The sequence below is a fragment of the Bos grunniens genome, chromosome 14, assembly GCF_055505025.1.
Source record: "Bos grunniens cultivar Pamir isolate PY7600 chromosome 14, Bosgru_T2T1.0, whole genome shotgun sequence".
In the NCBI taxonomy this organism is placed as follows: Eukaryota; Metazoa; Chordata; class Mammalia; order Artiodactyla; family Bovidae; genus Bos; species Bos grunniens.
Window position 1 is genome coordinate 58,889,657 of NC_141178.1, and position 26,107 is coordinate 58,915,763.

Below are 26,107 nucleotides of genomic sequence, written 5' to 3' on the forward strand. Positions count from 1 at the left end.
TTTCCACTGTTTCTCCATCTATTTCCCATGAAGTGATGGGGCCAGATACCATGATCTTGGTTTTCTGAATGTTGAGCTTTAAGCCAACTTTTTCACTCTCCTCTTTCACTTTCATCAAGAGGTTTTTAGTTCCTCTTCACTTTCTGCCGTAAGGGTGATGTCATCTGCATATCTGAGGTTATTGATGTTTCTATTTATTAGCTATTGTGAATACTGCTGCTATGAATATAGGGTTGCATGTATCTTTATGAATTATAGTTTTGTCTGGGAATATGCTGAGGAGTGGGATTGCTGGATCACATGATAATTCTGTTTAGCTTTCTGAGGAACTTCCAGTCTGTTTTCCATAGTGACTGAACCAACTTATATTTCCACCAACAGTGTAGGAGCTGTGGTCTGTTTTAATGTGGGTTTTAAGGATGACCACGTTAAACTTCTACATGAAATAATTGTGTAAGAATGTTCAAATATAACAGAAAATGATTATCAAAAATCAAGGACACATCATCAAAAAGAAAAAAAATGCTCCATTATTTTATTTTTTAAAAGACAGGTCTGGGAAAAGGGCACATTAGCTCCAGAAAAAGCCCATTCGAGTGTTAAAAGTCTAGACTTCATTCAAGAGACCTCTGTCCTCAATCTTGACATTTCCTATTTTATTAGCTGGCTATATGACATTCAATAAGTCTGGGTGCATGTGTGCTAAGTAGCTTCAGTCATGTCTGACTCTTTGCAACCTCATGAACTGTAGTTTGCCAAGCTCCTCTGTCTGTGGGGATTCTCCAGGAAAGAATACTGGAGTGGGTTGCCATGCCCTCCTCCAGGGGATCTTCCTGACCCAGGAATTGAACCTGTGTCTCTTAGGTCTCCTGCACTGGCAGGCAGGTTCTTCACCTTTAGCTCCACCTGGGAAGCCCTTGAACAAGTCTACTCAATCTTTTTTGTCTCAGACCCCCTCACTATAAACCAGCAGTAACTGTACCTGGTTTGACTCTGTCAGAGGGATATTATAAGGATTATGTGAAAATATAGAGCTTCCCAAGTGGTGCCAGTGGTAAAGAACCCGACTGCCAATAAAGAAGACTGAAACATGGGTTCAATCCCTGGGTCAGGAAGATCCCTTCGAGGGGGCATGGCAGCCCACTCCAGTATTCTTACTTGGAGAATCCCATGGACAGGGGAGCCTGGCGGGCTACAGTCCATAGGCCAAAGAGTTGGACATGACTGAACAGACTTGGCACCCACACGTGCATGTGAAAATATAAAAAGATTTATATTGCAAGAAATATTACTTCTATATTAATTTCTATTAGATATAAGATCATGAATTGAGTTCATATAACAGAAAAACGACCATGGGAGAGTCCAGAATCTTGGTTTAGGAGTCATGCAATGTATGTCTTTCACTATGAAGCTCTCCTAGTAAATTGAGATCTACCTGTAAATCAAATTAGATTACCTGTAAGGAAGTACCCTGCAAGTTGGAAAGATTCTTGTCAACATAAAATGTTTTCATGCTCATTACTTATATAATTCAAACATTCAACGATGGTAGCAGTTGTTGCCAAAATATGTATTTTGAAGAACTGATGTCTCAAAGGTAAATTCCCTTGGACTAAGTGTTTTATATGTGTTGCAATTGTGATAATGTCATGAATTTATCAGTTACCTTTTTTCCTAATTAGGACGTTACTTTCTTCAGTGAATCAATATGAATGTGCTTCTCGACACCTCCATATTTTTGGGGAAATTTCTATATTATTTTTTAGAATCTTTATATTACAAGATAATTCCCAAGAAGAAAAAGGATGTTACGGGAGAGATTGTCCTTATAACAGGAGCTGCAAGTGGACTTGGGAGGTTATTAGCTATCAAATTTGCCAGTCTTGGAGCCATTTTAGTTCTATGGGACATTAACGAAGAAGGCAACATGGAAACATGTAGAATGATCAAAGAAGAGAGGGATGCAAAAGTATTTGCCTATACATGTGACTGTAGTAATAGACAAGATGTCTACAGAGTTGCTGATCAGGTAAGTTGACTGGTGTTCTTAGTTCTTTGCCCAAGAAAAGTACTGCATCTAATATGTGCTTTTGCAAAAAGAAGAGGAGAAATTTTGTCATATACTTCTTTTCCTATGCCTCTTGCTTGAGTCTGCATGTCAGAAATCTGACTTTGTGGAGACTTCCCTGGCAGTCCAGTGGTTAGGACTCCACTTCTAGTGCAGGGGTCGTGGGTTCAATCCCTAGTCGGGGACTGAAGCCAAAAAAAAAAAAAAAAAAGAACCTGAATTTGTGGCCTCCAGAAAAGGAAACAAGAAAACAATGCAACTGTAAATTTGATGAGCCTTTTGAGTTGTTGCCAGCTGCTTTTCTGGTGACTCATTGCCACCAGAAGTCTGTAGAAACTAGAACTAGCCCTGCCTAGCTACCTGTCCTCTCCAGGTCCTTGTTCCTTTATCAGTAAAATGAAGAGACTGGACCAGATGATCTTCAAGGGGACACAGTATTAGGTCTCTGTATTGTATGATTCCAGTGTACACCCACTGTCACCTAGTTCTGAGGGTAGAAAGTCGGGAGGATGGGGAAGAAGCATATTTCTAGACTACATTTCCTCTTAGACTTAACGTATGGATATTCGTTCTAACTTCACACTTGTCGTTGTTCAGTCTCTAAGTCATGTCTGACTCTTTGCTACCCCATGGACTGCAGCCTGCCAGTCACTAAGTACTGATAAATGCTTTAATTATAATAGGTATTTACTGTGTAATTATATATAGATCCCAGGGATATTGTAGAACAGAACAAGCGGGCTCAAAATCAGGTCTTATTTTGCCAAAGCAATGTGGCAAGAAAGGTTCATAGATGGAGGTCTTTGGGGCTAGCTCAGGGAAGGAGCCTGTGGGGGAGTGGCAGTCCCAGGACCACCACTAAATCACAGATCAGGACTCTGAAATTTGCAGCATCATCATATATAATCTTTTGTTTTTCAATTAATTTATTTTGATTGGATAATTACTTTACAATATTGTGATGATTTTTGCCATACATCAGCATGAATCAGCCACAGGTATACACGTGTCCCCTCCATCCTAAACCTCATTCCCCACTCCCTCCCGACCCCATCCCTCTTGGGTTGTCCCAGAGCACCAGCTTTGGGTGCCCTGCTTCATCCATCGAACTCACACTGGTCATCTACTTTCTATATGGTAATGTATATGTTTCAGTGCTATTATCTCAAATAATCCCACCCTCATCTTCTCCTGCTGAGTCCAAAAGTCTGTTCTTTACATCTGTGTCTCCTTTGCTGCCCTGAGTATAGGATTGCCAGTACCATCTTTTTAAATTCCATATATATGCATTAATATACAGTATTTGTCTTTCTGACTTACTTCACTCTGTATAACAGGCTCTGGATTCATATATAATCTTTATAGTAAAGTGGGCACAATTACATTGTCTCCTCTACTGATGACAGGAAGCCAAGGCATAGAGCAAATTAGTGACAGAGTAGAACCAGGTTCCATCTGCCTGGAATCAAGACCCCTGCCACATCCCCAGCAGTGACCCACCAATGTGTCAGCAATAAAGACTCCCTCACAGTCCTCTTCCTTCTATCAAAAGCACTGTAATTTCCATCACCCCCAATGAATCTTTCCCTCTTGTTTAAAATTTCCTTGCTGTATAGTAGAAAACGAGGCCAAAAACTTTAATCAAATATTGTCTTTTCACCATTTGAATGTATCTTGGACTTTTCTTTTCTCACAGTCCTGTAAACAGAATTCTTCTAAGTCAACCATTTTATTGACTGTTCTGTATAATTTTAATTACTTATCAACTCCCAAGAAACCCAAATATTAATACTAATGTTAGACTTTATCTACCAGAATGTCAACAAGCCATGGACATTATCCAGACCCCTGAAATTCATAGGAAACTTCAATAACAGCATTCTAAAGGGCTCAGTAATGGGACTTTCCTAGAGGTCAGAGGTTAAGATTCCAGGCTTCTACTGTAGGGGCCTTGGGTTTGATCCCTGGTCAGGGAGCCAAGATCCCATATGCCATGGGGCATAGCCAAAAAAAAACAATGATAATATTAAAAAATTTTTTTAAATAAAGGGCTCAGTAATTTCCCAAAATTTGACTAAGGTAACTTTCTCATCTCCACCACAGAGACTCAGTACACAAACGAATTTTTTGTTAGAATAACCAGCGTCATGCTTTATTCCCAAATGTCCAGGTCCAATTACTTATTTATATTTGTTAGTGTGTCTGTGTGCATGTTCACATACGTGAGATTTGTTAGTTACAGAAGTAATCATTTTGACCACAGAGAAGTAAATCTAAGTAAAAGAGAGCTTTTACTTTCTTGTATGTGTGTCGAAAACTGAGTGAGAACCACTGTGATTCTTCTCAAAAGCCAAAAGCTGTCCTTTGGCAAAATATTAACTTCTGAGAACCTCTGTTTCCTGATCTATAAACTGAGATTGGAATGCTTTCCTAAACTCGCAGTGAAAATTAAATCCTATTACCTAGATGAAGTTCCTCTTAGCTCTGGGTCCCTAAGACTGAGGGATCTTCTTGGACAGGATGATGGGGACCATTCAGTTCAGTTCAGTTCAGTCACTCATTCATGTCCGACTCTTTGCGACCCCATGAATCACAGCACGCCAGGCCTCCCTGTCCATCACCAACTCCCAGAGTTCACCCAGACTCACGTCCGAGTCAGTGATGCCATCCAGCCATCTCATCCTCTGTTGTCCCCTTCTCCTCCTGCCCCCAATCCCTCCCATCATCAAGGTCTTTTCCAATGAGTCAACTCTTTGCATGAGGTGGCCAAAGTACTGGAGTTTCAGCTTTAGCATCATTCCTTCCAAAGAAATCCCAGGGCTGATCTCCTTCAGAATGGACTGGTTGGATCTCCTTGCAGTCCAAGGGACTCTCAAGAGTCTTCTCCACACCACAGTTCAAAAGCATCAATTCTTTGGTGCTCAGCCTTCTTCACAGTCCAACTCTCACATCCATACATGAGAACTGGAAAAACCATAGCCTTGACTAGATGAACCTTTGTTGGCAAAGTAATGTCTCTGCTTTTGAATATGCTATCTAGGTTGGTCATAACCTTCCTTCCAAGGAGTAAGTGTCTTTTAATTTCATGGCTGCAGTCACCATCTGTAGTGATTTTGGAGCCCCGAAAAATAAAGTCTGACACTGTTTCCACTGTTTCCCCATCTTTTTCCCATGAAGTGATGGGACCAGATGCCATGATCTTGGTTTTCTGAATGTTGAGCTTTAAGCCAACTTTTTCACTCTCCACTTTCACTTTCATCAAGAGGCTTTTGAGTTCCTCTTCACTTTCTGCCATAAGGGTGGTGTCATCTGCATATCTGAGGTTATTGATATTTCTCCTGGAAATCTTGATTCCAGCTTGTGCTTCTTCCAGCCCAGCGTTTCTCATGATGTACTCTGTATAGAAGTTAAATAAGCAGGGTGACAATATACAGCCTTGATGTACTCCTTTTCCTATTTGGAATCAGTCTGTTGTTCCATGTCCACTTCTTTTGTGTGTGTGTGTGTGTGTGTAATAAAGTTTTATTAAAGTATAAAGGAGATAGAGAAAGCTTCTGACATAGGCATCAGAAGGGGGTAGAAAGAGTACCCGCTTGCTAGTGTTAACAATGAAGTTATATACTCTCCAATGAATCCAAAGAATGTCTGGAGGTTGTAAAGACCTCCTCCGACCTACTCCCATAATTTACATTTTAAGATAACACTGTCCTCAGGCAAGATACATCCTTGTAAAGACCAGGTCTAATCCCATAATTAACATTTTAAGATAACAGAAGGTTGAATCCAAAGACTGTCCTTAGGCAGGATACATTATTGGTATATAATCCTAAGGAATGTGGAGAAAGAAAAAAAGTTTGTCCTTTCTTCCTCCTTGAGAATTCCAGACCCCTCTCTCCTTGGGGACCCCTAGATTTCCTATCAACCTGCCTAGGAACTCTCTCATTCCCCCCTTTTCTTTTAGGAGAATTATGTTGCCTAGGGAAAAGGGGCGTCGTTCTCGTTCCATAACTACTTCCTAGCTGACAAGGGGCGTTGTCCCTAAATTGGTGAGGCAACATATTCTCCTAATCCTCATATTGAGGATATCTGATCCAGGGGCCCCAAATAGTAGCTGGAGGAAGCTACAGCAGTAGCAGGAGTTTGAGCAACCATTTGTAACTTAAAAGCTTTCATGCGGCTAGAAACAAATCCAGTTATACAATTACAGATGCAGGGAGCAAACAGCAAAAACAAAACAACCAGAATTATTGTAATTAAGATAGTTGTCCACCATGGGGAACTAGTTAATGTCTCCCAAAGTAAGGCAATTGAGGAATCAAAATTATAAGTCACATTATGTCCATAGTTAGAGTACAAAGTTGCACCAGTCCATTTTAGGGTTGGTAGATGTCATCAGATGAAGAAGAGGCATCGCATGTGATTGTTGTCGAAGGTATTCACAGACTTGGAGAAAGTCTTTTTCTTGAAGTGGGGATGTCCACCACAGAAAGCCTTCCACTGACAAAGAGGGGAGCTCTCTGCAGACCCAGCAGTTAGACCGATTGTGGAATGCAGCATAGGAGTGAGCCCAGGACAGGAGGACATTGTCTTGAGGATCCAACGGCAGACTCAGGATATTTGGAGTCAGCAGAAGTAGACTCACATAGATTATCAGGCCCATCTGCTGCCCTTTGCTTAATTCTAGAGAGGTCAGGGGCACAAGCTCCGCTAACTGAGCACTGGTTCCCTGGGGGGAGAGATTTTGCTTCCAAAACCTGTTCAGCAGTCACCACGGCGTAACCTGCTTTACGGTTTCCATCCTGAACAAAAGAACTGCCATCTGTAAATATTTCCATGTCAGGATTGTCTAATGGGGTATCCTTTACATCCTCCCAAGCTGCATAGTTTAAAGTTAGGAATTGAGAACAATCGTGATCAGGTGTTTCATTTTCCTTCTCAGGAAGGAAAGTGGCAGGATTTAAATTTCCACAAACTTTAAGCTTAGCTTCTGGTCCTTCTAACAACAATGACTGATACTTAAGAAGCCTACTGTCTGTCATCCAAATATTAACCTTAGAATTTAAGATTCCACTCACATCATGAGAAGTCAGTACAGTAAGGTTTCGTCCATTAATTATTTTTAAAGCTTCAGGTGCTAATAAAGCCGCTGCCCCAATTACTCTTAGGCAATGGGGCCACCCACATGAAACTACATCTAATTCTCTGCTTAGATAAGCAATAGGTTGCTGGTGAGGCCCTCGGGGTTGTGTCAAAACTCCCAATGCCACACCTTTTCTTTCAGTGACAAACAAATTAAATTCTGACCCTGTGGGCAACCTCAGAGCTGGAGCTTGCAGGAGAGCAGTCTGAAGAACCTTAAAAGCCTTTTGAGTTTCTGGAGACCAAACCAGTTTGTCGGTTTGGGCCTGCTGAGTTTCAGCTATAAGTTTATATAAAGGCTGGGCAAGTTCCCCATAACCTGGAATCCAAATTCGACAGTAACCTGTGATTCCCAAAAATCCTCTCAATTGTCTTAAAGTCATAGGTAGGGGGTGATTTAGTATAGGTTTAATTCTCTCAGGGCCTATGGCCCTAGTCCCTTCTGATATGATTAGGCCCAGATATCTAACTGATTGTTGACAAAGCTGAGCCTTTTCTCTTGATGCCTTGTAACCACAGCCTGCCAGAAAGTTTAAAAAATCTTCTGAGGCTCGCGAACAAGCTTCCTCTGTCTCAGCACAGAGCAAAATATCATCTACATATTGTAACACCACTGCTTCAGAGCTATTAAAATTTTGTAGATCCCGTGACAAACTTTGTCCGAATAAGTGAGGACTGTCACGAAATCCCTGGGGCAAAACTGTCCAGGTTAACTGAGAAGCTGGCTGCGTAGGGTCTTCAAAGGCAAATAGGAATTGACTTTCTTCCGCCAAAGGCACTGAATAGAAGGCATCCTTTAAATCAATTACTGAGAAATATTTGGCCCGTTCAGGAATTTCAGACAATAGAGTATAAGGATTAGGCACCACGGGGTGTAAAGGAACTACAGCCTCATTTATTATTCATAAATCTTGAACTAGTCTCCATTTACCATTCGATTTCTTTATACCCAAAATAGGAGTGTTGCAAGGACTATTACAGGGAATTAATAGTCCCTGCTCCTTTAAATTTTAGATGATGGGTTTTAACCCTTCCTTAACTTCAGGTTTCAGTGGATACTGCTTCTTATGTGGAAATATGTGTGGGTCTTTGAGCTTAACAACTACAGGAATAGCATTTTGTGCTCGACCCACAGATTTTCCATCAGCCCATACTCTAGGATTTACATTTTGTTCAACTAAAGGGAGAGAAAGGGAGGGCTCCATATTCATGAAAACAGAGGCATGGACCTTGCTCAGTATATCCCTTCCCAAAAGGGGTGAGGGAGATTCTGGCACGATCAGAAACTCGTGTTAAAACAGCACAGAATCCCAGTTGCAAGATAAAGAATAACTGAAATAATACCTTTTGGCTCGTCCAGACAGTCCCATTATGGAAGCAGATCGGGAAGAAAGTGGGCCAGGGGCTTCAGTAAGCACAGAATAAGTTGCCCCAGTATCTAAAAGGAAATCGACGGATTGGCCCCCCACAACTATTAATACCCGGGGTTCCTCAGGTGTAATTAGGACGGGAGCTTGTATGGGGACCCCCGGGCACCTTCAGTCCTGATTGTCTTGAGAGTCCGACCCCGGAGACCTACGCCTCTGGGGGCAGTCTCTCTTCCAGTGTGGTCCTTTGCAGACCGGACATGGAGCCGGGGGCGGCTTAGATGCCTGAGGGCAATCCCGCTTGAGGTGCCCCTCCTTTCCACAGTAGTAGCAAGCCCATCACTTTTCACCTGGGCCCCTCTGGGCATTTTTCTCAGGCTGTTTAAGAACGTTTTTCATAGCCATGGCGAAGGCTTCCGCCTTTTCCTTTGTCTTTTTTTGCCTTTCTTTCTTTTCCTCATATTCCCTACCATAATAGACTGTCTGAGCCAGTTGTAACAGAGTATCTAAAGACTGATTTGGTCCATACGCCTGTTTTAATAGCTTACGGCGGATATCTGGAGCCGACTGAGTGAGAAATCTATACTTTAAGATCACTTTTCCCTCTTCACTTTCGGGATCAATCTCAGTGAATCTGCGAAGGCCTTCTCTCAGTCTATCTAGGAATTTACCAGGAGCTTCTTTCTCCTCCTGTTCTATGTCTGCCAATTTGCCATAGTTTAAAGGCTTAGAACGTGCCTGCCTAAGTCCCTCAAGAATACATCTAACAAAATGACTCTGATCCCATCTTCCTTTAGCTGTGTTGTAGTCCCAGTCTGGTTCTATAGTTGGGACCTCCTGATTCCCAGTGGGGAGGGCCGCTATCTTGTTCTCCGTCTTCTCTACTGATTCATTACCAAGCCATTCATCTCCATAAGCAACCGCTTTTCCCAAAACTCGAGTCTTTGACTCAGGAGTCAGCGTTTGTCCCAAGATATACATCACATCCTTCCAAGTGAGGTCATAAAGCAGAGTAACACCTTTAAAGGCTCTAATATATTTTTCTGGATCCTCTAAATAGTCTCCCAGATCCTCCTTGATTCTTTGTATTTCTTAATAAGAGAAAGGCTTATTAACTCTCACAGACTGATTATTTCTCCTGGTGGGTGTTTTACAAAGAAGCAACAGCTTGTGTGGCTTTTCCTCAGTCTCTCTGGCTGCTCTGTGCATATGATCCCAGGGATAGATTGGAGAAACCTGTTTTTTCTCTTCTCTTTGTCTCCTGTCCTCCATCTCATCTCTTACTTCGATGGTCTGAGTTTCTACTGAAACCAGAGTAGTCTGAGGTCGTACTGAGATAGGGGTTGTTTGGACCTCCATGTGGGCAGTTTGAATCCCAGTTTGAATCCCTGTACGGGGGCAAAGTAAGAGGACAGGAGGGAGCTGAAGATTTCACGCCCAAATCTATACTCTTAGGACATAAGTCTGGCATATTTCACAGAGAGAAAAAGGGCAACACATATGCTACTTCTACCCATTTCCCTTGTTCCTTACAGAACCGGTCTAGTTGTAGAACAGTATTATACTTAAGAGACCCTCCAACTGGCCACCGTTCGCCGTCCTCCAATGGATACCGTGGCCATGCAGTATCACATAGGAAGACCAAGTGTGTCTTCTTTAAGCCCTGGGGATCAAATCTATCCCAGCTTTTCAGGATACAGTTCAAAGGAGTGAGGCTGGAATTGTTAGCTCCCATCTGTAAGAGAGAAAAAAAGCGACCAGGCCATTTTTCTACTGGAGGTGTCCCTCCCTGCTCTAGATGGGGGTGTAGACAGACGTTACACCAAAAGCTTTTCCTTCCTGGTGGGACTTAGTCTGTCCCTTACCGACGCAGGCGCCGTACTCGTCCCTCCCGGTTCTACCACCGAGATGGGGTGGGGATGTACCAGGGGTAGACTTGATAGCATCCCTACTTGACGTCCAGCTCTTCACCCTTAACCTTGCTTGCCTCTGATGTCACCTGGGGTGAATCAGAGTAACCTTCCGAAATGCCTCCCAAGCTAAGACTACTAGGGGAAACATTCATCACCTGAGTGCCTGTGCACGACCCTGAGTATTTCCTGACCACAATAAGACCGACACAAACATAAAACTGAGATGTTCTTTCCAAGCATCACCACACCAGTATAACAGCCTCTTCTGATCCACTAAGAGCCAGCGTTACCAAAGGAAAAAAAAAAAAAAAAAAAAACCCATCGCAGTCCCAATCTGAGTAACCTTTAACCTCAGAGATGTTCTGGGAGCTAGAGCTCCATCTAGCTTATGAACTTTCGATTCCTAGCGAGGCTAGACACTTTCTTGACTACCAATCCAAGTTTGGGACCTAAGCCACAGTACACAATAACAGTATAGATCACAAGTCCCTTGAAAGTCTATGATCCGATAGATTAGGTTAGTACTTCTAATTCCCAAGGGGTTATGAAATGGTCAAAGAGACCGAAAAGTTTGACCGAGAAAGGAGAGTTCGGTCCACACGCTTCGCCCATTTCTGGTCGGTTCCCGAAGGAGACATTGGGTGCCTCTTGGCATTGGCAGGTCAGTATAACGCCCTGACAGGTTTCTGCCATAAGCTGTATGAGATCACCATGGAACCGCAGAGCAGGGCCCCTTACTTGCTTCACGCAGGGCATGCCATTCATTCACACAAGCACACGGTAGAGTTAGTAAAGCACGGCAGAAAACGTGTTCGCTAAGAGAACAAAGAACTAAAGCTCCAAGCTCCCTTACCTTGTCCTGAAGGATCCCGGACGAGCCCCCAAGATGAAAGGTTGTTGTTGAATCACACGAATACACCGGGCTTCTTGGCCCCCGGAGGAGAAGAATTCAATCCGGGGCCAGAGACGAGGCTTGATCGTTCGGAGCTTTTGTGTAATAAAGTTTTATTAAAGTATAAAGGAGATAGAGAAAGCTTCTGACATAGGCATCAGAAGGGGGTAGAAAGAGTACCCCTCCATGTCCACTTCTAACTGTTGCTTCCTGACCTGCATACAAATTTCTCAAGAGGCAGATCAGGTGGTCTGGTATTCCCATCTCTTTCAGAATTTTCCACAGTTTATTGTGATCCACACAGTCAAAGGCTTTGGCATAGTCAATAAAGCAGAAATAGAAGTTTTTCTGGAACTCTGTTGCTTTTTCCATGATCCAGCAGATGTTGACAATTTGATCTCTGGTTCCTCTGCCTTTTCTAAAACCAGCTTGAACATCAGGAAGTTCACAGTTCACATATTGCTGAAGCTTGGCTTGGAGAATTTTGAGCATTTCTTTACCAGCCTGTGAGATGAGTGCAATTGTGCGCTAGTTTGAGCATTCTTTGGCATTGCCTTTCTTTGAGATTGGAATGAAAACTGACCTTTTCCAGTCCTGTGGCCACTGCTGAGTTTTCCAAATTTGCTGGCATATTCAGTACAGCACTTTCACGGCATCATCTTTCAGGATTTGAAATAGCTCAACTGGAATTCCATCACCTCCACTAGCTTTGTTCGTAGTGATGCTTTCTAAGGCCCACTTGAATTCACATTCCAGGATGTCTGGCTCTAGGTCAGTGAGCACACCATCGTGATTATCTGGGTCGTGAAGATCTTTTTTGTACAGTTCTTCTGTGTATTCTTGCCATCTCTTCTTAATACCTTCTGCTTCTGTTAGGTCCATACCACTTCTCTCCTTTATTGAGCCCATCTTTGCATGAAATGTTCCCTTGGTATCTCTAATTTTCTTGAAGAGATCTCTAGTTTTCCCATTCTGTTGTTTTCCTCTATTTCTTTGCATTGATTGCTGAGGAAAGCTCTCTTATCTCTTCTTGCTATTCTTTGGAACTCTGCATTCAGATGCTTATATCTTTCCTTTTCTCCTTTGCTTTTCACTTCTCTTCTTTTCACAGCTATTTGTAAGGCTTCCCCAGACAGCCATTTTGCTTTTTTGCATTTATTTTCTATGGGAATGGTCTTGATCCCTGTCTCCTGTACAATGTCACGAACCTCATTCCATAGTTCATCAGGCACTCTATCTATCAGATCTAGTCCCTTAAATCTATTCCTCAGTTCCACTGTATAATCATAAGGGATTTGATTTAGGTCATACCTGAATGGTCTAGTGGTTTTCCCTACTTTCTTCAATTTAAGTCTGAAATTGGCAATAAGGAGTTCATGATCTGAGCCACGGTCAGCTCCTGGTCTTGTTTTTGCTGACTGTATAGAGCTTCTCCATCTTTGGCTGCAAAGAATTTTTCTTAAATATTTAAGAATGCCTTACACCAAAGATTTCCCATCCTCCAGAGACCCAAGTTCCTCCCCAAGTTGGTCTAAGATCAAGCACTTGCTCACACTGGCTCCCTCATCAAGCCAAAAGCTCACATCTCTTGGGTGTTTGTCCCTGTACTGCCCCTCTCCAAAGCAGAAGGGCCTAATCCCTCTGCACAACATCGGTACAGCAACAGTAATTCTTCCTTTCAGAGCCTGTTCAACTTGATGACATCAGGAGCAGTTTTTCCCTAATATCTCCCACCATGTGATCTGGAAGCCTCCACACAGAGCAGTAGGTGGGACCAGGACAACCAAGTCAAGTTTTTTCCGAACTTCCTGTTTGGAAAAAAGAACAGATTGTCATGACAGCACCAAAGATACAGTTCAGGGCAAAAACATCTTCAAATCGTCGTTTGAACATACATCATGCTTTACATCATATTTTACCCCAAACCAGCTTTATCAAGGTCACTGCAGTGTTTCCTGGAGCCTAGCTTCCTCCAAGCAGGGCTGGTGGTAGTAGGTTCTGTACGCAGATGAGGTAAGCAATTCAGAAGGAAGGGTGAAGGAAGACCCTCAGGATGCAGCAGTGGTAGCACAGCTGGAAACTCAGGGAAGTAATTGGGCATAGACAACTATCAGACCTGGGGAGGTCTTTTTGACAGAGGTCACAGGCCCACAGACACCTGTGATCCCACAGGTGGGATCCAACATACCTGTGTTTGGGATGTCTTTGTGCTCAGGACTGGCCATGCCCTACAGGGATGGGATGAGCTCCTGCACCCTGTCACAGAGGAGTCAGGAAGAGGGCACCTACAGAAGTAACTGCCACACACACCTGGTTGAAGAAAGACACAAGCACCATCCAAAGGGAGACATTGAGAGCCACACAGGGAAATAGAGACAGGACTCTGCAGTACCCCTGGCATTCACCTCTGGCAAAAAGGGACGGTAACATGACAAAAATAGAGGCAGAGAAAACACACTGCAACACCCAGTCCTCTCTGCACACACACAAAGATAAGCAAAACTGGCAAATCAATGTGTTTTTTTACACAATCAATCATAAAGCTACTTTAAACTTGCTGAATTTCTATGAGAGAGAGAAAATAGCTATGTTTAAAGAAACTACCTGAATAAAGTAAAAAAAAAAAATAATAATAATGGCATGGAAAAATAAGTAACCTAACGTAATTGAATTATTTGCCTCACTTCTGCACAGGTTAAGAAGGAAGTGGGCAATGTGACCATCCTCATTAACAATGCAGGGGTCGTGACAGGAAGAGAGTTCCTCAAAACTCCAGACCACATGGTGGAAAGATCATTTCTTGTCAACGTCATGTCTCACTTCTGGGTAAGTCTTCTTTCTTTTTCATTTTGTTTTGTTGGTGAATATGAGAATTTCATGTAGCTCTATAAGTGAGAGTCACTCAGTCGTGTCCAACTCTTTGTGACCCCATGGACTATAGTCCATGTGAATTCTGGCCTCTCCAGGCCAGAATACTGGAGTTGGTAGCCTTTCCCTTCTCCACTGGATCTTCCCAACCCAAGGATCAAACCCAGATCTCCCGCATTGCAGGCAGCTTGTTTACCAGCTGAGCCACAAGGGAAGCCCGAATTCTATAAACAATTAGTCAACCATTTATCTGTTGATAGACCATTTGTGAGTTCCCATTGATAGACTAAGCAGAACTCTTGGCCTATCCAGAGTTGGAGGCAGAGGTGGTTATGGGCTTGATGGCCAAAACATCCTTTGTTTACTGGTATTATTGTTCAATTGCTGAGTCATGTCTGACTCTCTGCGATCCCATGGACTGCAGCATGCCAGGCTTTCCTGTACCTCACCATCTCCCGCAGCTTGCTCAAACTCATGTCCACTGAGTTGGTGACGCCATCCAACCATCTCATCCTCTGTCGCCTCCTCCTCCTCCTCTGTCACCTCCTCCTCCTCCTCCTGCCTTCAATCTTTCCCAGCAATGAAGTCTTTTCCAATGAGTCCATTCTTTGCATCAGGTGGTCAAAGTGTTGGAGCTTCAGCTGCAACATCAATCCTTTCAATGAATATTTAGGTTTGATTTCCTTTCAGATTGACTGGCTTGATCTCCTTGATGTCCAAGGGTGGCAGGCAGCATTCCTTGTCCACACCACAGTCTGCTAGGTGCCTCCATGCTTTTGCTTATGACTTTGAACTTCTTTTAAAATTTTATGGGGAGCCAAATATTTCTTGTAAATTGACCCAACTGAATATTCTTCTAAAGTATTGAAGTCTTTTAAGTTGACACTACAGAGTAACACAGTTACTGTTGATATTAAAAGATTGTCCAAAAGGTAATTTTTTAAAATTGCAAAAGGCAATGCAGGTAGAGAAACAAAGTCCAAGTAATTGGAAACCTGTCCAAAGTTCAAAAATACTAGTTCTTTTTTTTTTTTTAACAATAAAGTCATCATTTGTTGCAATTCAACTGAACACATATTTGCCATCTTCATAAACTGAGCTATTTTATGGAAATAGTGATAACTGATTTAATCTATAACCAGGGGGAAAACATTTAGGAAATTCAGTCATTGAACTTTTGCATAAGAAAAATGGAATCTTACAACAAATACAATAAAATAAAGACAAGCAAATCTGACACTTGTTTGTATTACACCCCACATGTGATCAAATCAGGGAAAATAGATATACCTATTTATCAAACACATGTCATTATTTCAGAGTTACCTTGATTGTACATATATGTAAACCTGGATTCGTATGTATGTCTCTGGTTTAAATTATATTCCCAAAGTTTCATTGATATGTTTTTGATGACTAAATGCTTCCTCAACACATACTTGCATTCCTTTCTCTTCCCTTTAATGCTGGGAATCTGTACATCCAGAACAAATAATGTCTTTATAATATAAATTTATCTTCTAGAATGTCTTTAAAAAGCCCTCCACTGACACATAGGGCTAGAAATACAAACAGACCCTTGAAATATCCAGTCACCTTTTCCCTGTGAGGAAAACATTATTTTCAACTGGAAACAGAAAAATGTTAGCAACATAAGAGATGCCAGTTGGATCCCTGGGTCAGGAAGATTCCCTGGAGAAAGGAAATGGCAACCCATTCCACTATTTTTGCCTGGGAAATCCCATGGACAGAAGAGCCTGGCAGGCTGCAGTCCATGGGGCCGCAAAGAGTCCAACATGCAAACATCAGGTGTTAAATAAATATTTATTAAGTAAGCTTATAAGTTAATCACATACTTGAGCAGAAAGAGTAATAAATGAGTAATGAATATTGACACAGTGCGTTTATATCTTCCAGACTTATAAAGCCTTCCTTCCTGCCATGCTTGAAGCTAACCATGGTCACTTAGTCTGCATTTCAAGTTTTGCAGGAATCATTGGGATCAACGGACTGTCAGGTGAGTGCTCCACCCGTGACTTTGTATCTCCAGCTCACAGCACCCAGAAGTCAGGACTCTTCTAAGGCATGGAAAACTCTTCTGCACCAAGGGGAAGTCTCTAGTACATTTGGCTCTGTTTGTAACACCAGGATTCCTTCCCATTTCCCAAATTTGAATTCCACACATAAGTGATATCGTATGGTATTAGTCTTTGTCTGGCTTACTTCACTTAGTATGCCCATCTCTAGGTCCATTCGTATTGCTGCTCCCCTCCTCTATATAAAATAACAGTGGTGGGACTTCCCTGGTGGTGCAGTGGTTAAGAATCTGCCTTGCAATTCAGGCGATGTGGGTTGGATCCCTGGTCAGGGAACTAACATCCCACATGCCATGGAGCAACTAAGCCCATGCACCACAATTAGAGAGTCCACAAGGAAAGATCCTGCATGATGTAAGTGCAACCTGAGGCAGCCAAATACATATATTTTAAAATAATAAAATCACTCTCTTCTTAATAAAAAATAACACAAAGAGAAAAAAAGAACCAGTTGGCTTTGTAGTCTTCTTGGGTTAAGAGAAATTGAAATCATTTTCATTTTGTTGTTGGTATGCTGTATAGAGCTATAGAAGTGGAGTGGCCACAGAAAATGACTTTAAGTGATGCTTTCCCTGGTAGCTTAGATGGTAAAGAATCTGCCTGCAAATGCAGGAGACTCAGGTTTGATACCTGGGTCAGAAAGATCCCCTGGAGGAGGGCATGGCAACCCACTCCAGTATTCTTGCATGGAGAATCACGCACTTAGGACATGACTGAGTGACTGACACTTTCACTTTGCCCCCAGAATAAGCCAAAGAAAGGGAAGGGAGTTTCCATTTTCAAAACAATTCCATGAATTAACTTGTCAAAGTCTGTTGCTAACAGCTCCTCACTCTGTTTCAGATTACTGTGCCAGCAAGTTTGCAGCTTATGGCTTTGCGGAGTCTCTCCACTTTGAATTAAGGCTACTACAAAAAAGCAAAATTAACACCACCATTGTTTGCCCATATTTTATCAAAACTGGAATGTTTGAGGGCTGTTCAACCAAGTAAGTGAAATCTTACAGTAATCTTCGCTCTTATGATAATCTTCCATATAGGTAATTATCATCTTTCATTTTGAAGTTTTGAAATATGAAAAGTAAAACAAAAGACATCGGTAGAATGCCTGAGTTAGTCAAAGAAAACTTTCAACCTGCATTAAATTAATGAGTTTACACCATTTAAGGATAATAATATGGTTATGAGCATATGGTATAGTGAAAACATAAACTTAAATTGCTAATCAGAATATTACAATATAACAGAAAACTTGGTAGTGAGAAGTTATTAAAATCTTTAGCATTGTTGTGTTGAGAAGATAATTTCCTTTCTAAAAAGAATAGTGAAGTAAAAATCATCCAAAAGATAAAATATTTTGAAAGACTGACTAATATATGTGGGGAAGTATTGGAGGATGATATACGTTTATATTTGGTAGAATAGACCAAGGAAGAAACAAGTGAAATACGAAGACTTTTATACAAAAGAGCCAATCAGTAGAGTATACTGAGAAATATAGACATGGTCTAGGGCCAGTGTAGTCATTACAATTGCTAAAAAGGGGATTGACAGGAACCAAATGCTATGATCAGCTATATCTGTAGGAAAGAGAGACAGCCAACAAAAAGCCTGTCTAAAAAGCAATGAGGCTATTTAGAGTCTAGGGAAATCGTAAGATTAAATTTAAAGTGTCAAAACAGGTGATGGAGTTGACAGTACTGCAGGGGAAAAACTCTCACAAAGAAACATCTACCATGCAAGTCAACATTAGCAAAGACAATCATTTAAAATATTTGGAGATTGACCAAAGAGCATGCAATCCATTGAGAAGTATTTATTTAACAAAACCTACAGAAATTCAGTAAGAACTCTGAGAGGCCTTGGCATTGGAACCAGGAACTACACTCATCCTCCACACAACAGCTCTGCCTTGCAGAACAGCTGTTTCAGGGGCTTGGCAAACCAGTGGTAATTCCCATGTCCCCCAGTCTCTGGAGGGGCTTACCAGGTGGCTCGGTGGCAGAGAACCCGCCTGCCAATGCAAGAGCCACAAGAAACTCGAGTTCGATCGCTGGGTAGGGAAGATCCTCTGGAGGAGGAAGTGCAACCCACTCCAGTATTCTTGCCTGGAGAATCCCATGGACAAAGGAACCTGGTGGGCTAAAGTCTGTAGGGTCACAAAAAGCAACCGAGCATGCAGCGTGCACACACACACCAGTCCCCAGAGAAGGAGAACTCCGCTGGGCAGTTTGGCAACAGGTGAATACTCAAAGATCCCGATTTCTGTAGAAGGCCTATAATGAATGGATAGACTCAGTCAGACAGTGCTTGCTCCTCCACCTCCAAGGTAGGAAAGACCTGGGGAGAGGCTATTGTTGAAGAAAGCCAGTTCCTCTTTCCATAGCTCTTTGTTGTTGGAGCAGCAGTCATGTGGCAAAAAAACCTATGTGTGGTAGACTTACCCAACAGTAAAAATGAGCAGACCCCAAGCCCCAGGTTCTGGGTGCTGGAAGATCCATACAGGCTAGTAACAGCAGCTGGGTGGCAGCATTACTTCCTACCATTCCCCCAGACTCTGTTTGATAAGTAGGGTGAGAAACCCAGTAAAGAGTCATTTTATCATCACCCAACTCCTGCTTCATAACAGAGGTTCTGACAGACAAGGTCACAGTCAGCAGCAAAGACTGGCATCTTTCTCCCTCTGCCATTGGATAAAACCATAAATCAGAGCATCTTCAAAAAAAAAAAATAGCACCACCAGCTAGCAAACTACAGCATAAGAGGTAGATACGATACAAATAGAGGCAGACCAGCTAGAGGCTTAAGAGAAAGAGGCAGTCAAAGATTGCCGGGTTAAAAACACAGTTTCCCTGGATGGAGTCCTTCAAGGAATGACATCAGAAGCCACACCTTGGAGGAGAGCTAGACCTCATGGAACTAGTTTCAGCCAAGTGACTGAGGAAATAAACAAGCAAACAATTGCAGAGGACAGTTATCCAGAGTTGCTACCATATATCATCTAAAATGTTCAGTTTTTAATAAAAAAGTAAGATAGGCAAATACACAGAAAAGTGTGACCCATACATGAGAAAAACCCATAGGCAATGGAAATTGCTTTGAAAAGGACCCAGGTGTTGGACTTAGCAGACAAACTTCAAAGCAAGCTATTTTAAATCCATTCAAAGAGCTAAAGAAATCCATATTTTTAGAATGGAGATGTTTCATCAAATATTAATAAATAAATACAGATTTTTTTAAGCAAATGTAACTTTGGGATTGGAAAAGAAGAGTAAATGAAAAGGAAGATACACTAGAGCAGCTCAACAGTAGATTTTGGCTGGTAGAAAAAAAAAAAGTGAACCTCAAGACAAATGAACAGAGAATATGCAACCAGAAGGAAGAGAAAACATAAATGGAAAAAAAGGAACAGCTCCTCAGAGAATGCTGGGACACCTTTAATCACATCAACATATACACAAGGAGAGTAACAAAGAAATAAGAGAAATGGTCAAAAAAACCATTTAAATATTATACAGAGTGAAGTAAGCCAGAAGGAAAAACACCAATACAGTATACTAATGCATATATATGGAATTTAGAAAGATGGTAACAATAACCCTGTGTACGAGACAGCAAAAGAAACACTGATGTATAGAACAGTCTTATGGACTCTGTGGGAGAGGGAGAGGGTGGGAAGATTTGGGAGAATGGCATTGAAACATGTAAAATATCATGTATGAAACAAGATGCCAGTCCAGGATCGATGCATGATACTGGATGCTTGGGGCTAGAGCACTGGGACGACGCAGAGGGATGGTATGGGGAGGGAGGAGGGAGGAGGGAGGAGGGTTCAGGATGGGGAACACATGTATACCTGTGGCGGATTCATTTTGATATTTGGCAAAACTAATACAATTATATAAAGTTTAAAAATAAAATAAAATAAAAAAAAAAAACATTTAAAGTAATGATGCTGAAAACCTCCCAAATTTAATGAAAAACATTATTTACATATAAATGACTACCCACTCCAGTATTCTTGCCTGGAAAATCCCATGGACAGAGGAGCCTGCCAGGCTACAGCCAATGGAGTTGCAAAGAGCTAGACACAACTAAGTGATTGAGCCCACACACAAAAATAGAATTTTTGAAGAGGTGTGGTTCAAGAAACACAGAAGCATAATATAAAAGTATAAAATGTCAAAATAATGTCTAATGGGAGCTTCATTACATGCTCATCCCATTTCAACTCCAATTGATTTTGCAAACATCTGAGTTTGCTTACTGTAGTAACAATAATGTGCCTAAAATAAAGCCACATTATACATGCTCAGGAGCGCTTTCCTTTGGGTAAAATAATTTTGCAGTTTCACTTCTTAATAGTATACAGCTATCTGATGTTTGGGCTGAAAGACAGAAAAGAAAAATATGGAAAAAAATCTCAAAGCACTTCCTTCCATAGATCTAGACCATCAAAGAGGAGAAAATCAATAAAGGCCAGGAGTTCACTCCAGGAAATGAAATACGTTAGCTTTTGTTTACTCGCTAAGTCATGTCTGACTCTTGTGACCCCATAGACTGTAGCCCACCAGGCTGCTCCATCCATTACATCTCCCAGGGAAGAATACTGGAATGAGTACCCATTTCCTTATCCAGGTGATCTTTGCGACCCAGGGATTGAACATGCATCTCCTGGGGCTCCTGCATTGCCAGCGGATTCTTTGCCACTGAGCCACTGGGGAAGCTGGAAACGTGTTAGCACTGGTCCCAATATGATCACGAGAGAAAACACAAGCCTTTTTCTAGTATTTACACATGATTTGCATATTTATAGACATATGTTGATGACTTGATATCTAAAATTTAATAATTAGTGCTCACCATATTGAAAAGCAGAGACGTTACTTTGCCAGCAAAGGTCCGTCTAGTCAAGGCTATGGTTTTTCCTGTGGTCATGTATGGATGTGAGAGTTGGACTGTGAAGAAAGCTGAGTGCCGAAGAATTGATGCTTTTGAACTGTGGTGTTGGAGAAGACTCTGGAGAGTCCCTTGGACTGAAAGGAGATCCAATCAGTCCATTCTAAAGGAGATCAGCTCTGGATGTTCTTTGGAAGGAATGATGCTAAAGCTGAAACTCCAGTACTTTGGCCACCTCATGCAAAGAGTTGACTCATTGGAAAAGACTATGATGCCTGGAGGGATTGGGGGCAGGAGGAGAAGGGGACAACAGAGGGTGAGATGGCTGGATGGCATCACCGACTCGATGGACGTGAGTCTGAGTGAACTCCAGGAGATGGTGATGGACGGGGAGGCCTGGCGTGCTGCTAATCATGGGGTTGCAAAGAGTCGGACATGACTGAGCAACTGAACTGAACTGAACTGACTGATGGCAGCAAAAAAATACCACTTTAACAATATAACTTTTTGTGATTTTTTTTATTCCAGGTATCCACTTTTGTTGCCCATGCTGACTCAGGAGTATGCTGCCCAAAGTATTTTAAATGCTATTTTAGAGGAGCAGTTGTACTTGATAATGCCCAGATTCTCGCATGTTGCATTGTTCCTGAAACAGTAAGTGAATAATGACTTCTCTATCATTTTGGTTGTTTGTGAACAAATTGCTCTCATCATTGCTACCTCTTTTACCAGAAAGCAACCTTGTATCTTTCTTAAGGTTGAAGGAAGAATAATATCTAAACAATGCCAGGGCAACTTATTGGACTAATTCTAGCTGTGCTTGGTTATTCCAGACCCTGAGAAAATTCAGAAACTGTTGGTTCTTACAGAGTGCTAAGTTGCTCCAGTCGTGTCTGACTGTTTATAACCACATAGTTATAGCCTGCCAGTCTCCTCTGTCCATGGGATTTTCCAGGTAAGAACTCTGGGGTGAGTTGCCATTCCCTTCTCCAGGGGAATCTTCCTGACCCAGGGACCAAACACACGTCTCTTATGTCGGCAGGTGGATTCTTTACCACTAGTGCCACCTGGGAAGCCCTCTTAGAGAATAAAAGTTATTAATTTCAAGAAAAACAAATAGAACCCCAATGACGGGAGGTGAATTCTATCAGTTCAGCTGACACAAAATTCTATTTTGAAAACAAAGGGCCAATAAACCCGAGTGCATTGCCAGAAAAATATTAAGGATTTTTGACAAGTTTCTCACTTCCTCTGGTGAAAGAGGACCTGTAACTTCACGCTTAGAGTTCCAGAGTTTTTGTGAGTGCATTTAGGCCAGGCCCACTATCTTCTCTGAAGAGAAGAGAGAACAACGTGTAAGATTCATCAAGTGTCTACCTGGGCCAGACTCTGCATGACAGCCTTGCGTGGTTTATCACACTTCAAGTAACTGAGGCTTAAAGACCATTAGTCATTTTTGCAGGATTAAACCGCTAATGGGGTTGCCATGGTGGCTTAGATGGTAAAGAATCTGCCTGCAAGGCAGGAGACCCGGATTTGATCCCTAGGTCAGGAAGATTCCCTGAAGAAGGGTATGCAACCCACTCCCAGTATTCTTGCTGGAGAATCCTATGGATACAGGAGCCCTCAGGCCCCAGTCTAAGAGGTCGCAAAGAGTTGGACACAACCGAACAACGAACACACTTTGTGGCCTGAGCACTGGGACTGTTCAAAGCTCTGTAGACAGCATTCAGTGCCCGTGATGCAACATTTCCACATTCGTCCCTCTCAGCAGTGACAAGCACACAGTGTGAGCCACGAGAATTCACAAGTAATCTTTACAAAGATATTTCTCTTTTGTTTACTTATTTATTTGTTTGGCCGCACTACGTGTTATGTGGGAACTTAGTTCCCCCTCCAGGGATGGAACCCATGCCTCCTGCAGTGGAAACCCGGAGCCCTAACCATTGTGCCGCCAGGGAATTCCCTGAAGATGTCTCTTTGACTCCTTCTAAAGCATTCTGAATTTTTTCCCTCTGCTTTTCTCTAGAATAATATCTACAAACATGATGATGACCATGGCTGAGTACCTTGGAATGGACATTTCCCTGACTTCATTTATAGAACGAGAGAAATCAGGGGAAGTTCAGACCAAAACCGAGAGGAAACAACAGTAGCTAAAACTCCAGACGTGGTAATAAGTGTCATGAGGAGCAGCCACCGGAAGTCTTGTTCATACTCAGAGCACTCCAGACTTCCAGCAATGACCGAGGCTTCCAGAAGTGCTCACTGGGACATAGCTGACACTCTCACAACCTCCCTAGGCATTCACATTACATACTCAAGTTTCCTGTCACTTTTTAGTTTGATTAGAAAAAAAAAAAACAACACTGCAGCTGTTCCAATGTCAGAGAACTCAGAGAATACAGTGTATTAATAAAAACATATTAATGCAAATTAACCTTAATTTAATTTTTAAATAGAGTAGATGATACTTTTAGAAAAAGAGTAACTACAAATAGACTTTTTAAATTGCAGTTTTAGGCTGATAATTTTTAAATATTATATGTAAAGAAAATTTTTAGTACAGCTGTTAAGAAAAATAACACTTTTCTGTGTGCTTATTAATTCCTACTGGAGCTGGATGACCATATCAAGATCCTTAGGGAGGCACTGAATCTGTTTATTCAATAAAATAAGTCCACAACTAATCATGTTTGTTTGTATCTGAATATGCCTGTAATTCTTAGCTTTTTTGTGTGTTATGATGTTTCCTAGTGGCACCAGCAGTAAAGAACCCGTCTGCCAATGCAGGAGACATAAGAGACTCAGGTTCAATCCCTGGGTCAGGAAGATCCCCTGGAGAAGGTCATGGCAAACCATTCCATGTAGCCCTGGCAGGCTACAGTCCACAGGGTCACAAAGAGTCAGACACGACTGAAGTGATTTAGCATACAGCACGCACATGTGCTCAGTCATGTCTGACTCTTGTGACCCAGTGGACTGTAGCCTGCCAGGCTCCTCTGCCCATGGGATTCTCCAGGCCAGAATACTGGAGTGGGTTGCATTTCCTTCTCCAGGGAATCTTCCCAATCCAGGGAACAAACCCACATCTCCTGCACTGGCAGGCGGATTCTTTATCACTAGTGCCAGCTAGGAAGCCCTCTTCTTCCTTACTCCATAAGGAAAAAAAAAGTACATATTAGACTCTGTATTGCTGGTTTGAAGAAGAGACTTATTTTTATAATTCAGTCAATAAATTAACCTTAACTATGATGGGTTTGCATACACGACATGAGCCACCCCTGTTAAAAATGTATGTACTAATTCAAATGTGCACCTCACCTGACAGCCCCGGCAAACACTCCCAAGTGACTCTGTGAGTTCAGAAATGTACTTGATTGAGCTGAATCACAGGATAGTAACCTAGCTTTATCTCTGATGGGTCAAGAGCTAGTGATAACAGCAAAACCAAAAAAAGAAAAAAAAAAAAAAGAAATATCAAGTATATATTTCCCTCATAGCTCAGTTGGTAAAGAATCTGCCTGCAATGCAGAAGACCCCGGTTTGATTCCTAGGTCGGGAAGATCCACTAGTGAAGGGATAGGCTACTCATCCCAGTATTCTTGGGCTTCTCTTGTGGCTCAGCTGGTAAAGAATCTACCCACAACGGGAGACCTAGGTTAAGGAGATCCCCTGGAGAAGAGAAAGGCTATCCACTCCAGTATTCTGGCCTGGAGAATCCCATGGACTGTATAGTCCGTGGGGTCACAAGGAGTCAGACATGACTGAGTGACTTTCACCTTTATTTGTTAACCAACAAGGGAGCATTCAATATATAAAATCTATCCTATTATTTGGGGCTTCCCAGGTGGCATTAGTGGTAAAGAATCCACCTGCCAATGCAGGAAACATAAGAGTTGTGGGTTTGATCCCTGAGTGGGGAAGCCTCCCTGGAGGAGGGAATGTCAACCCACTCCAGTATTCTCACATGGAGACTCCCATGGGCAGAGGAGCCTAGCGAGTGAAAGTCCATAGGGTCAAAAAGTATCAGACATGACTGAAGAGACTTAGCATGCATGCACATCCTATTATTTGGAACATAAAAGGAAAAATGATAGGATACTGAAAGAGGAACTCCCCAGGTCAGTAGGTGCCCAATATGCTACTGGAGATCAGTGGAGAAATAACTCCAGAAAGAATGAAGGGATGGAGCCAAAGCAAAAACAATACCCAGCTGTGGATGTGACTGGTGATAGAAGCAAGGTCCGATGCTGTAAAGAGCAATATTGCATAGGAATCTGGAATGTCAGGTCCATGAATCAAGGCAAATTGCAAGTGGTCAAACAAGAGATGGCAAGAGTGAATGTCGACATTCTAGGAATCAGCGAACTGAAATGGACTGGAATGGGTGAATTTAACTCAGATGACCATTATATCTACTACTGTGGGCAGGAATCCCTCAGAAGGAATGGAGTGGCCATCATGGTCAACAAAAGAGTCTGAAATGCAGTACCTGGATGCAATCTCAAAAACGACAGAATGATCTCTGTTCGTTTCCAAGGCAAACCATTCAATATCACAGTAATCCAAGTCTATGCCCCAACCAGTAATGCTGAAGAAGCTGAAGTTGAATGGTTCTATGAAGACCTACAAGACCTTTTAGAACTAACACCCAAAAAAGATGTCCTTTTCATTATAGGGGACTGGAATGCAAAAGTAGGAAGTCAAGAAACACCTGGAGTAACAGGCAAATTTGGCCTTGGAATACGGAATGAAGCAGGGCAAAGACTAATAGCTTTTTGCCAAGAAAATGCACTGGTCATAACAAACACCCTCTTCCAACAACACAAGAGAAGACTCTATACATGGACATCACCAGAT

At 42.1% G+C, this 26,107-nt stretch overlaps 1 protein-coding gene across 1 annotated transcript; it reads left to right on the forward strand.

Moving 5' to 3' along the window:
* Positions 1–1,711: 1,711 nt before the first annotated feature.
* On the forward strand, positions 1,712–23,934 carry LOC147359482 (short-chain dehydrogenase/reductase family 16C member 6). The gene is made up of 6 exons (XM_086336914.1): positions 1,712–2,032; positions 14,077–14,208; positions 16,168–16,267; positions 17,190–17,334; positions 21,773–21,898; positions 23,274–23,934. The coding sequence occupies exons 1-6, from the start codon at positions 1,712–1,714 to the stop codon at positions 23,398–23,400; spliced, it is 951 nt and encodes a 316-aa protein (XP_086193040.1). The 3' UTR covers positions 23,401–23,934.
* Positions 23,935–26,107: the final 2,173 nt, after the last annotated feature.

Coding starts and splice junctions, on each gene's coding strand:
- LOC147359482 (XM_086336914.1), top strand. CDS start 1,712: ATGAATGTGCTTCTCGACACCTCCATATTTTTGGGGAAATTTCTATAT. Junction 17,335..21,772: donor TTTGAGGGCTGTTCAACCAA/GTAAGTGAAATC, acceptor TTTTTATTCCAG/GTATCCACTTTTGTTGCCCA. Junction 21,899..23,273: donor GTTGCATTGTTCCTGAAACA/GTAAGTGAATAA, acceptor GCTTTTCTCTAG/AATAATATCTACAAACATGA.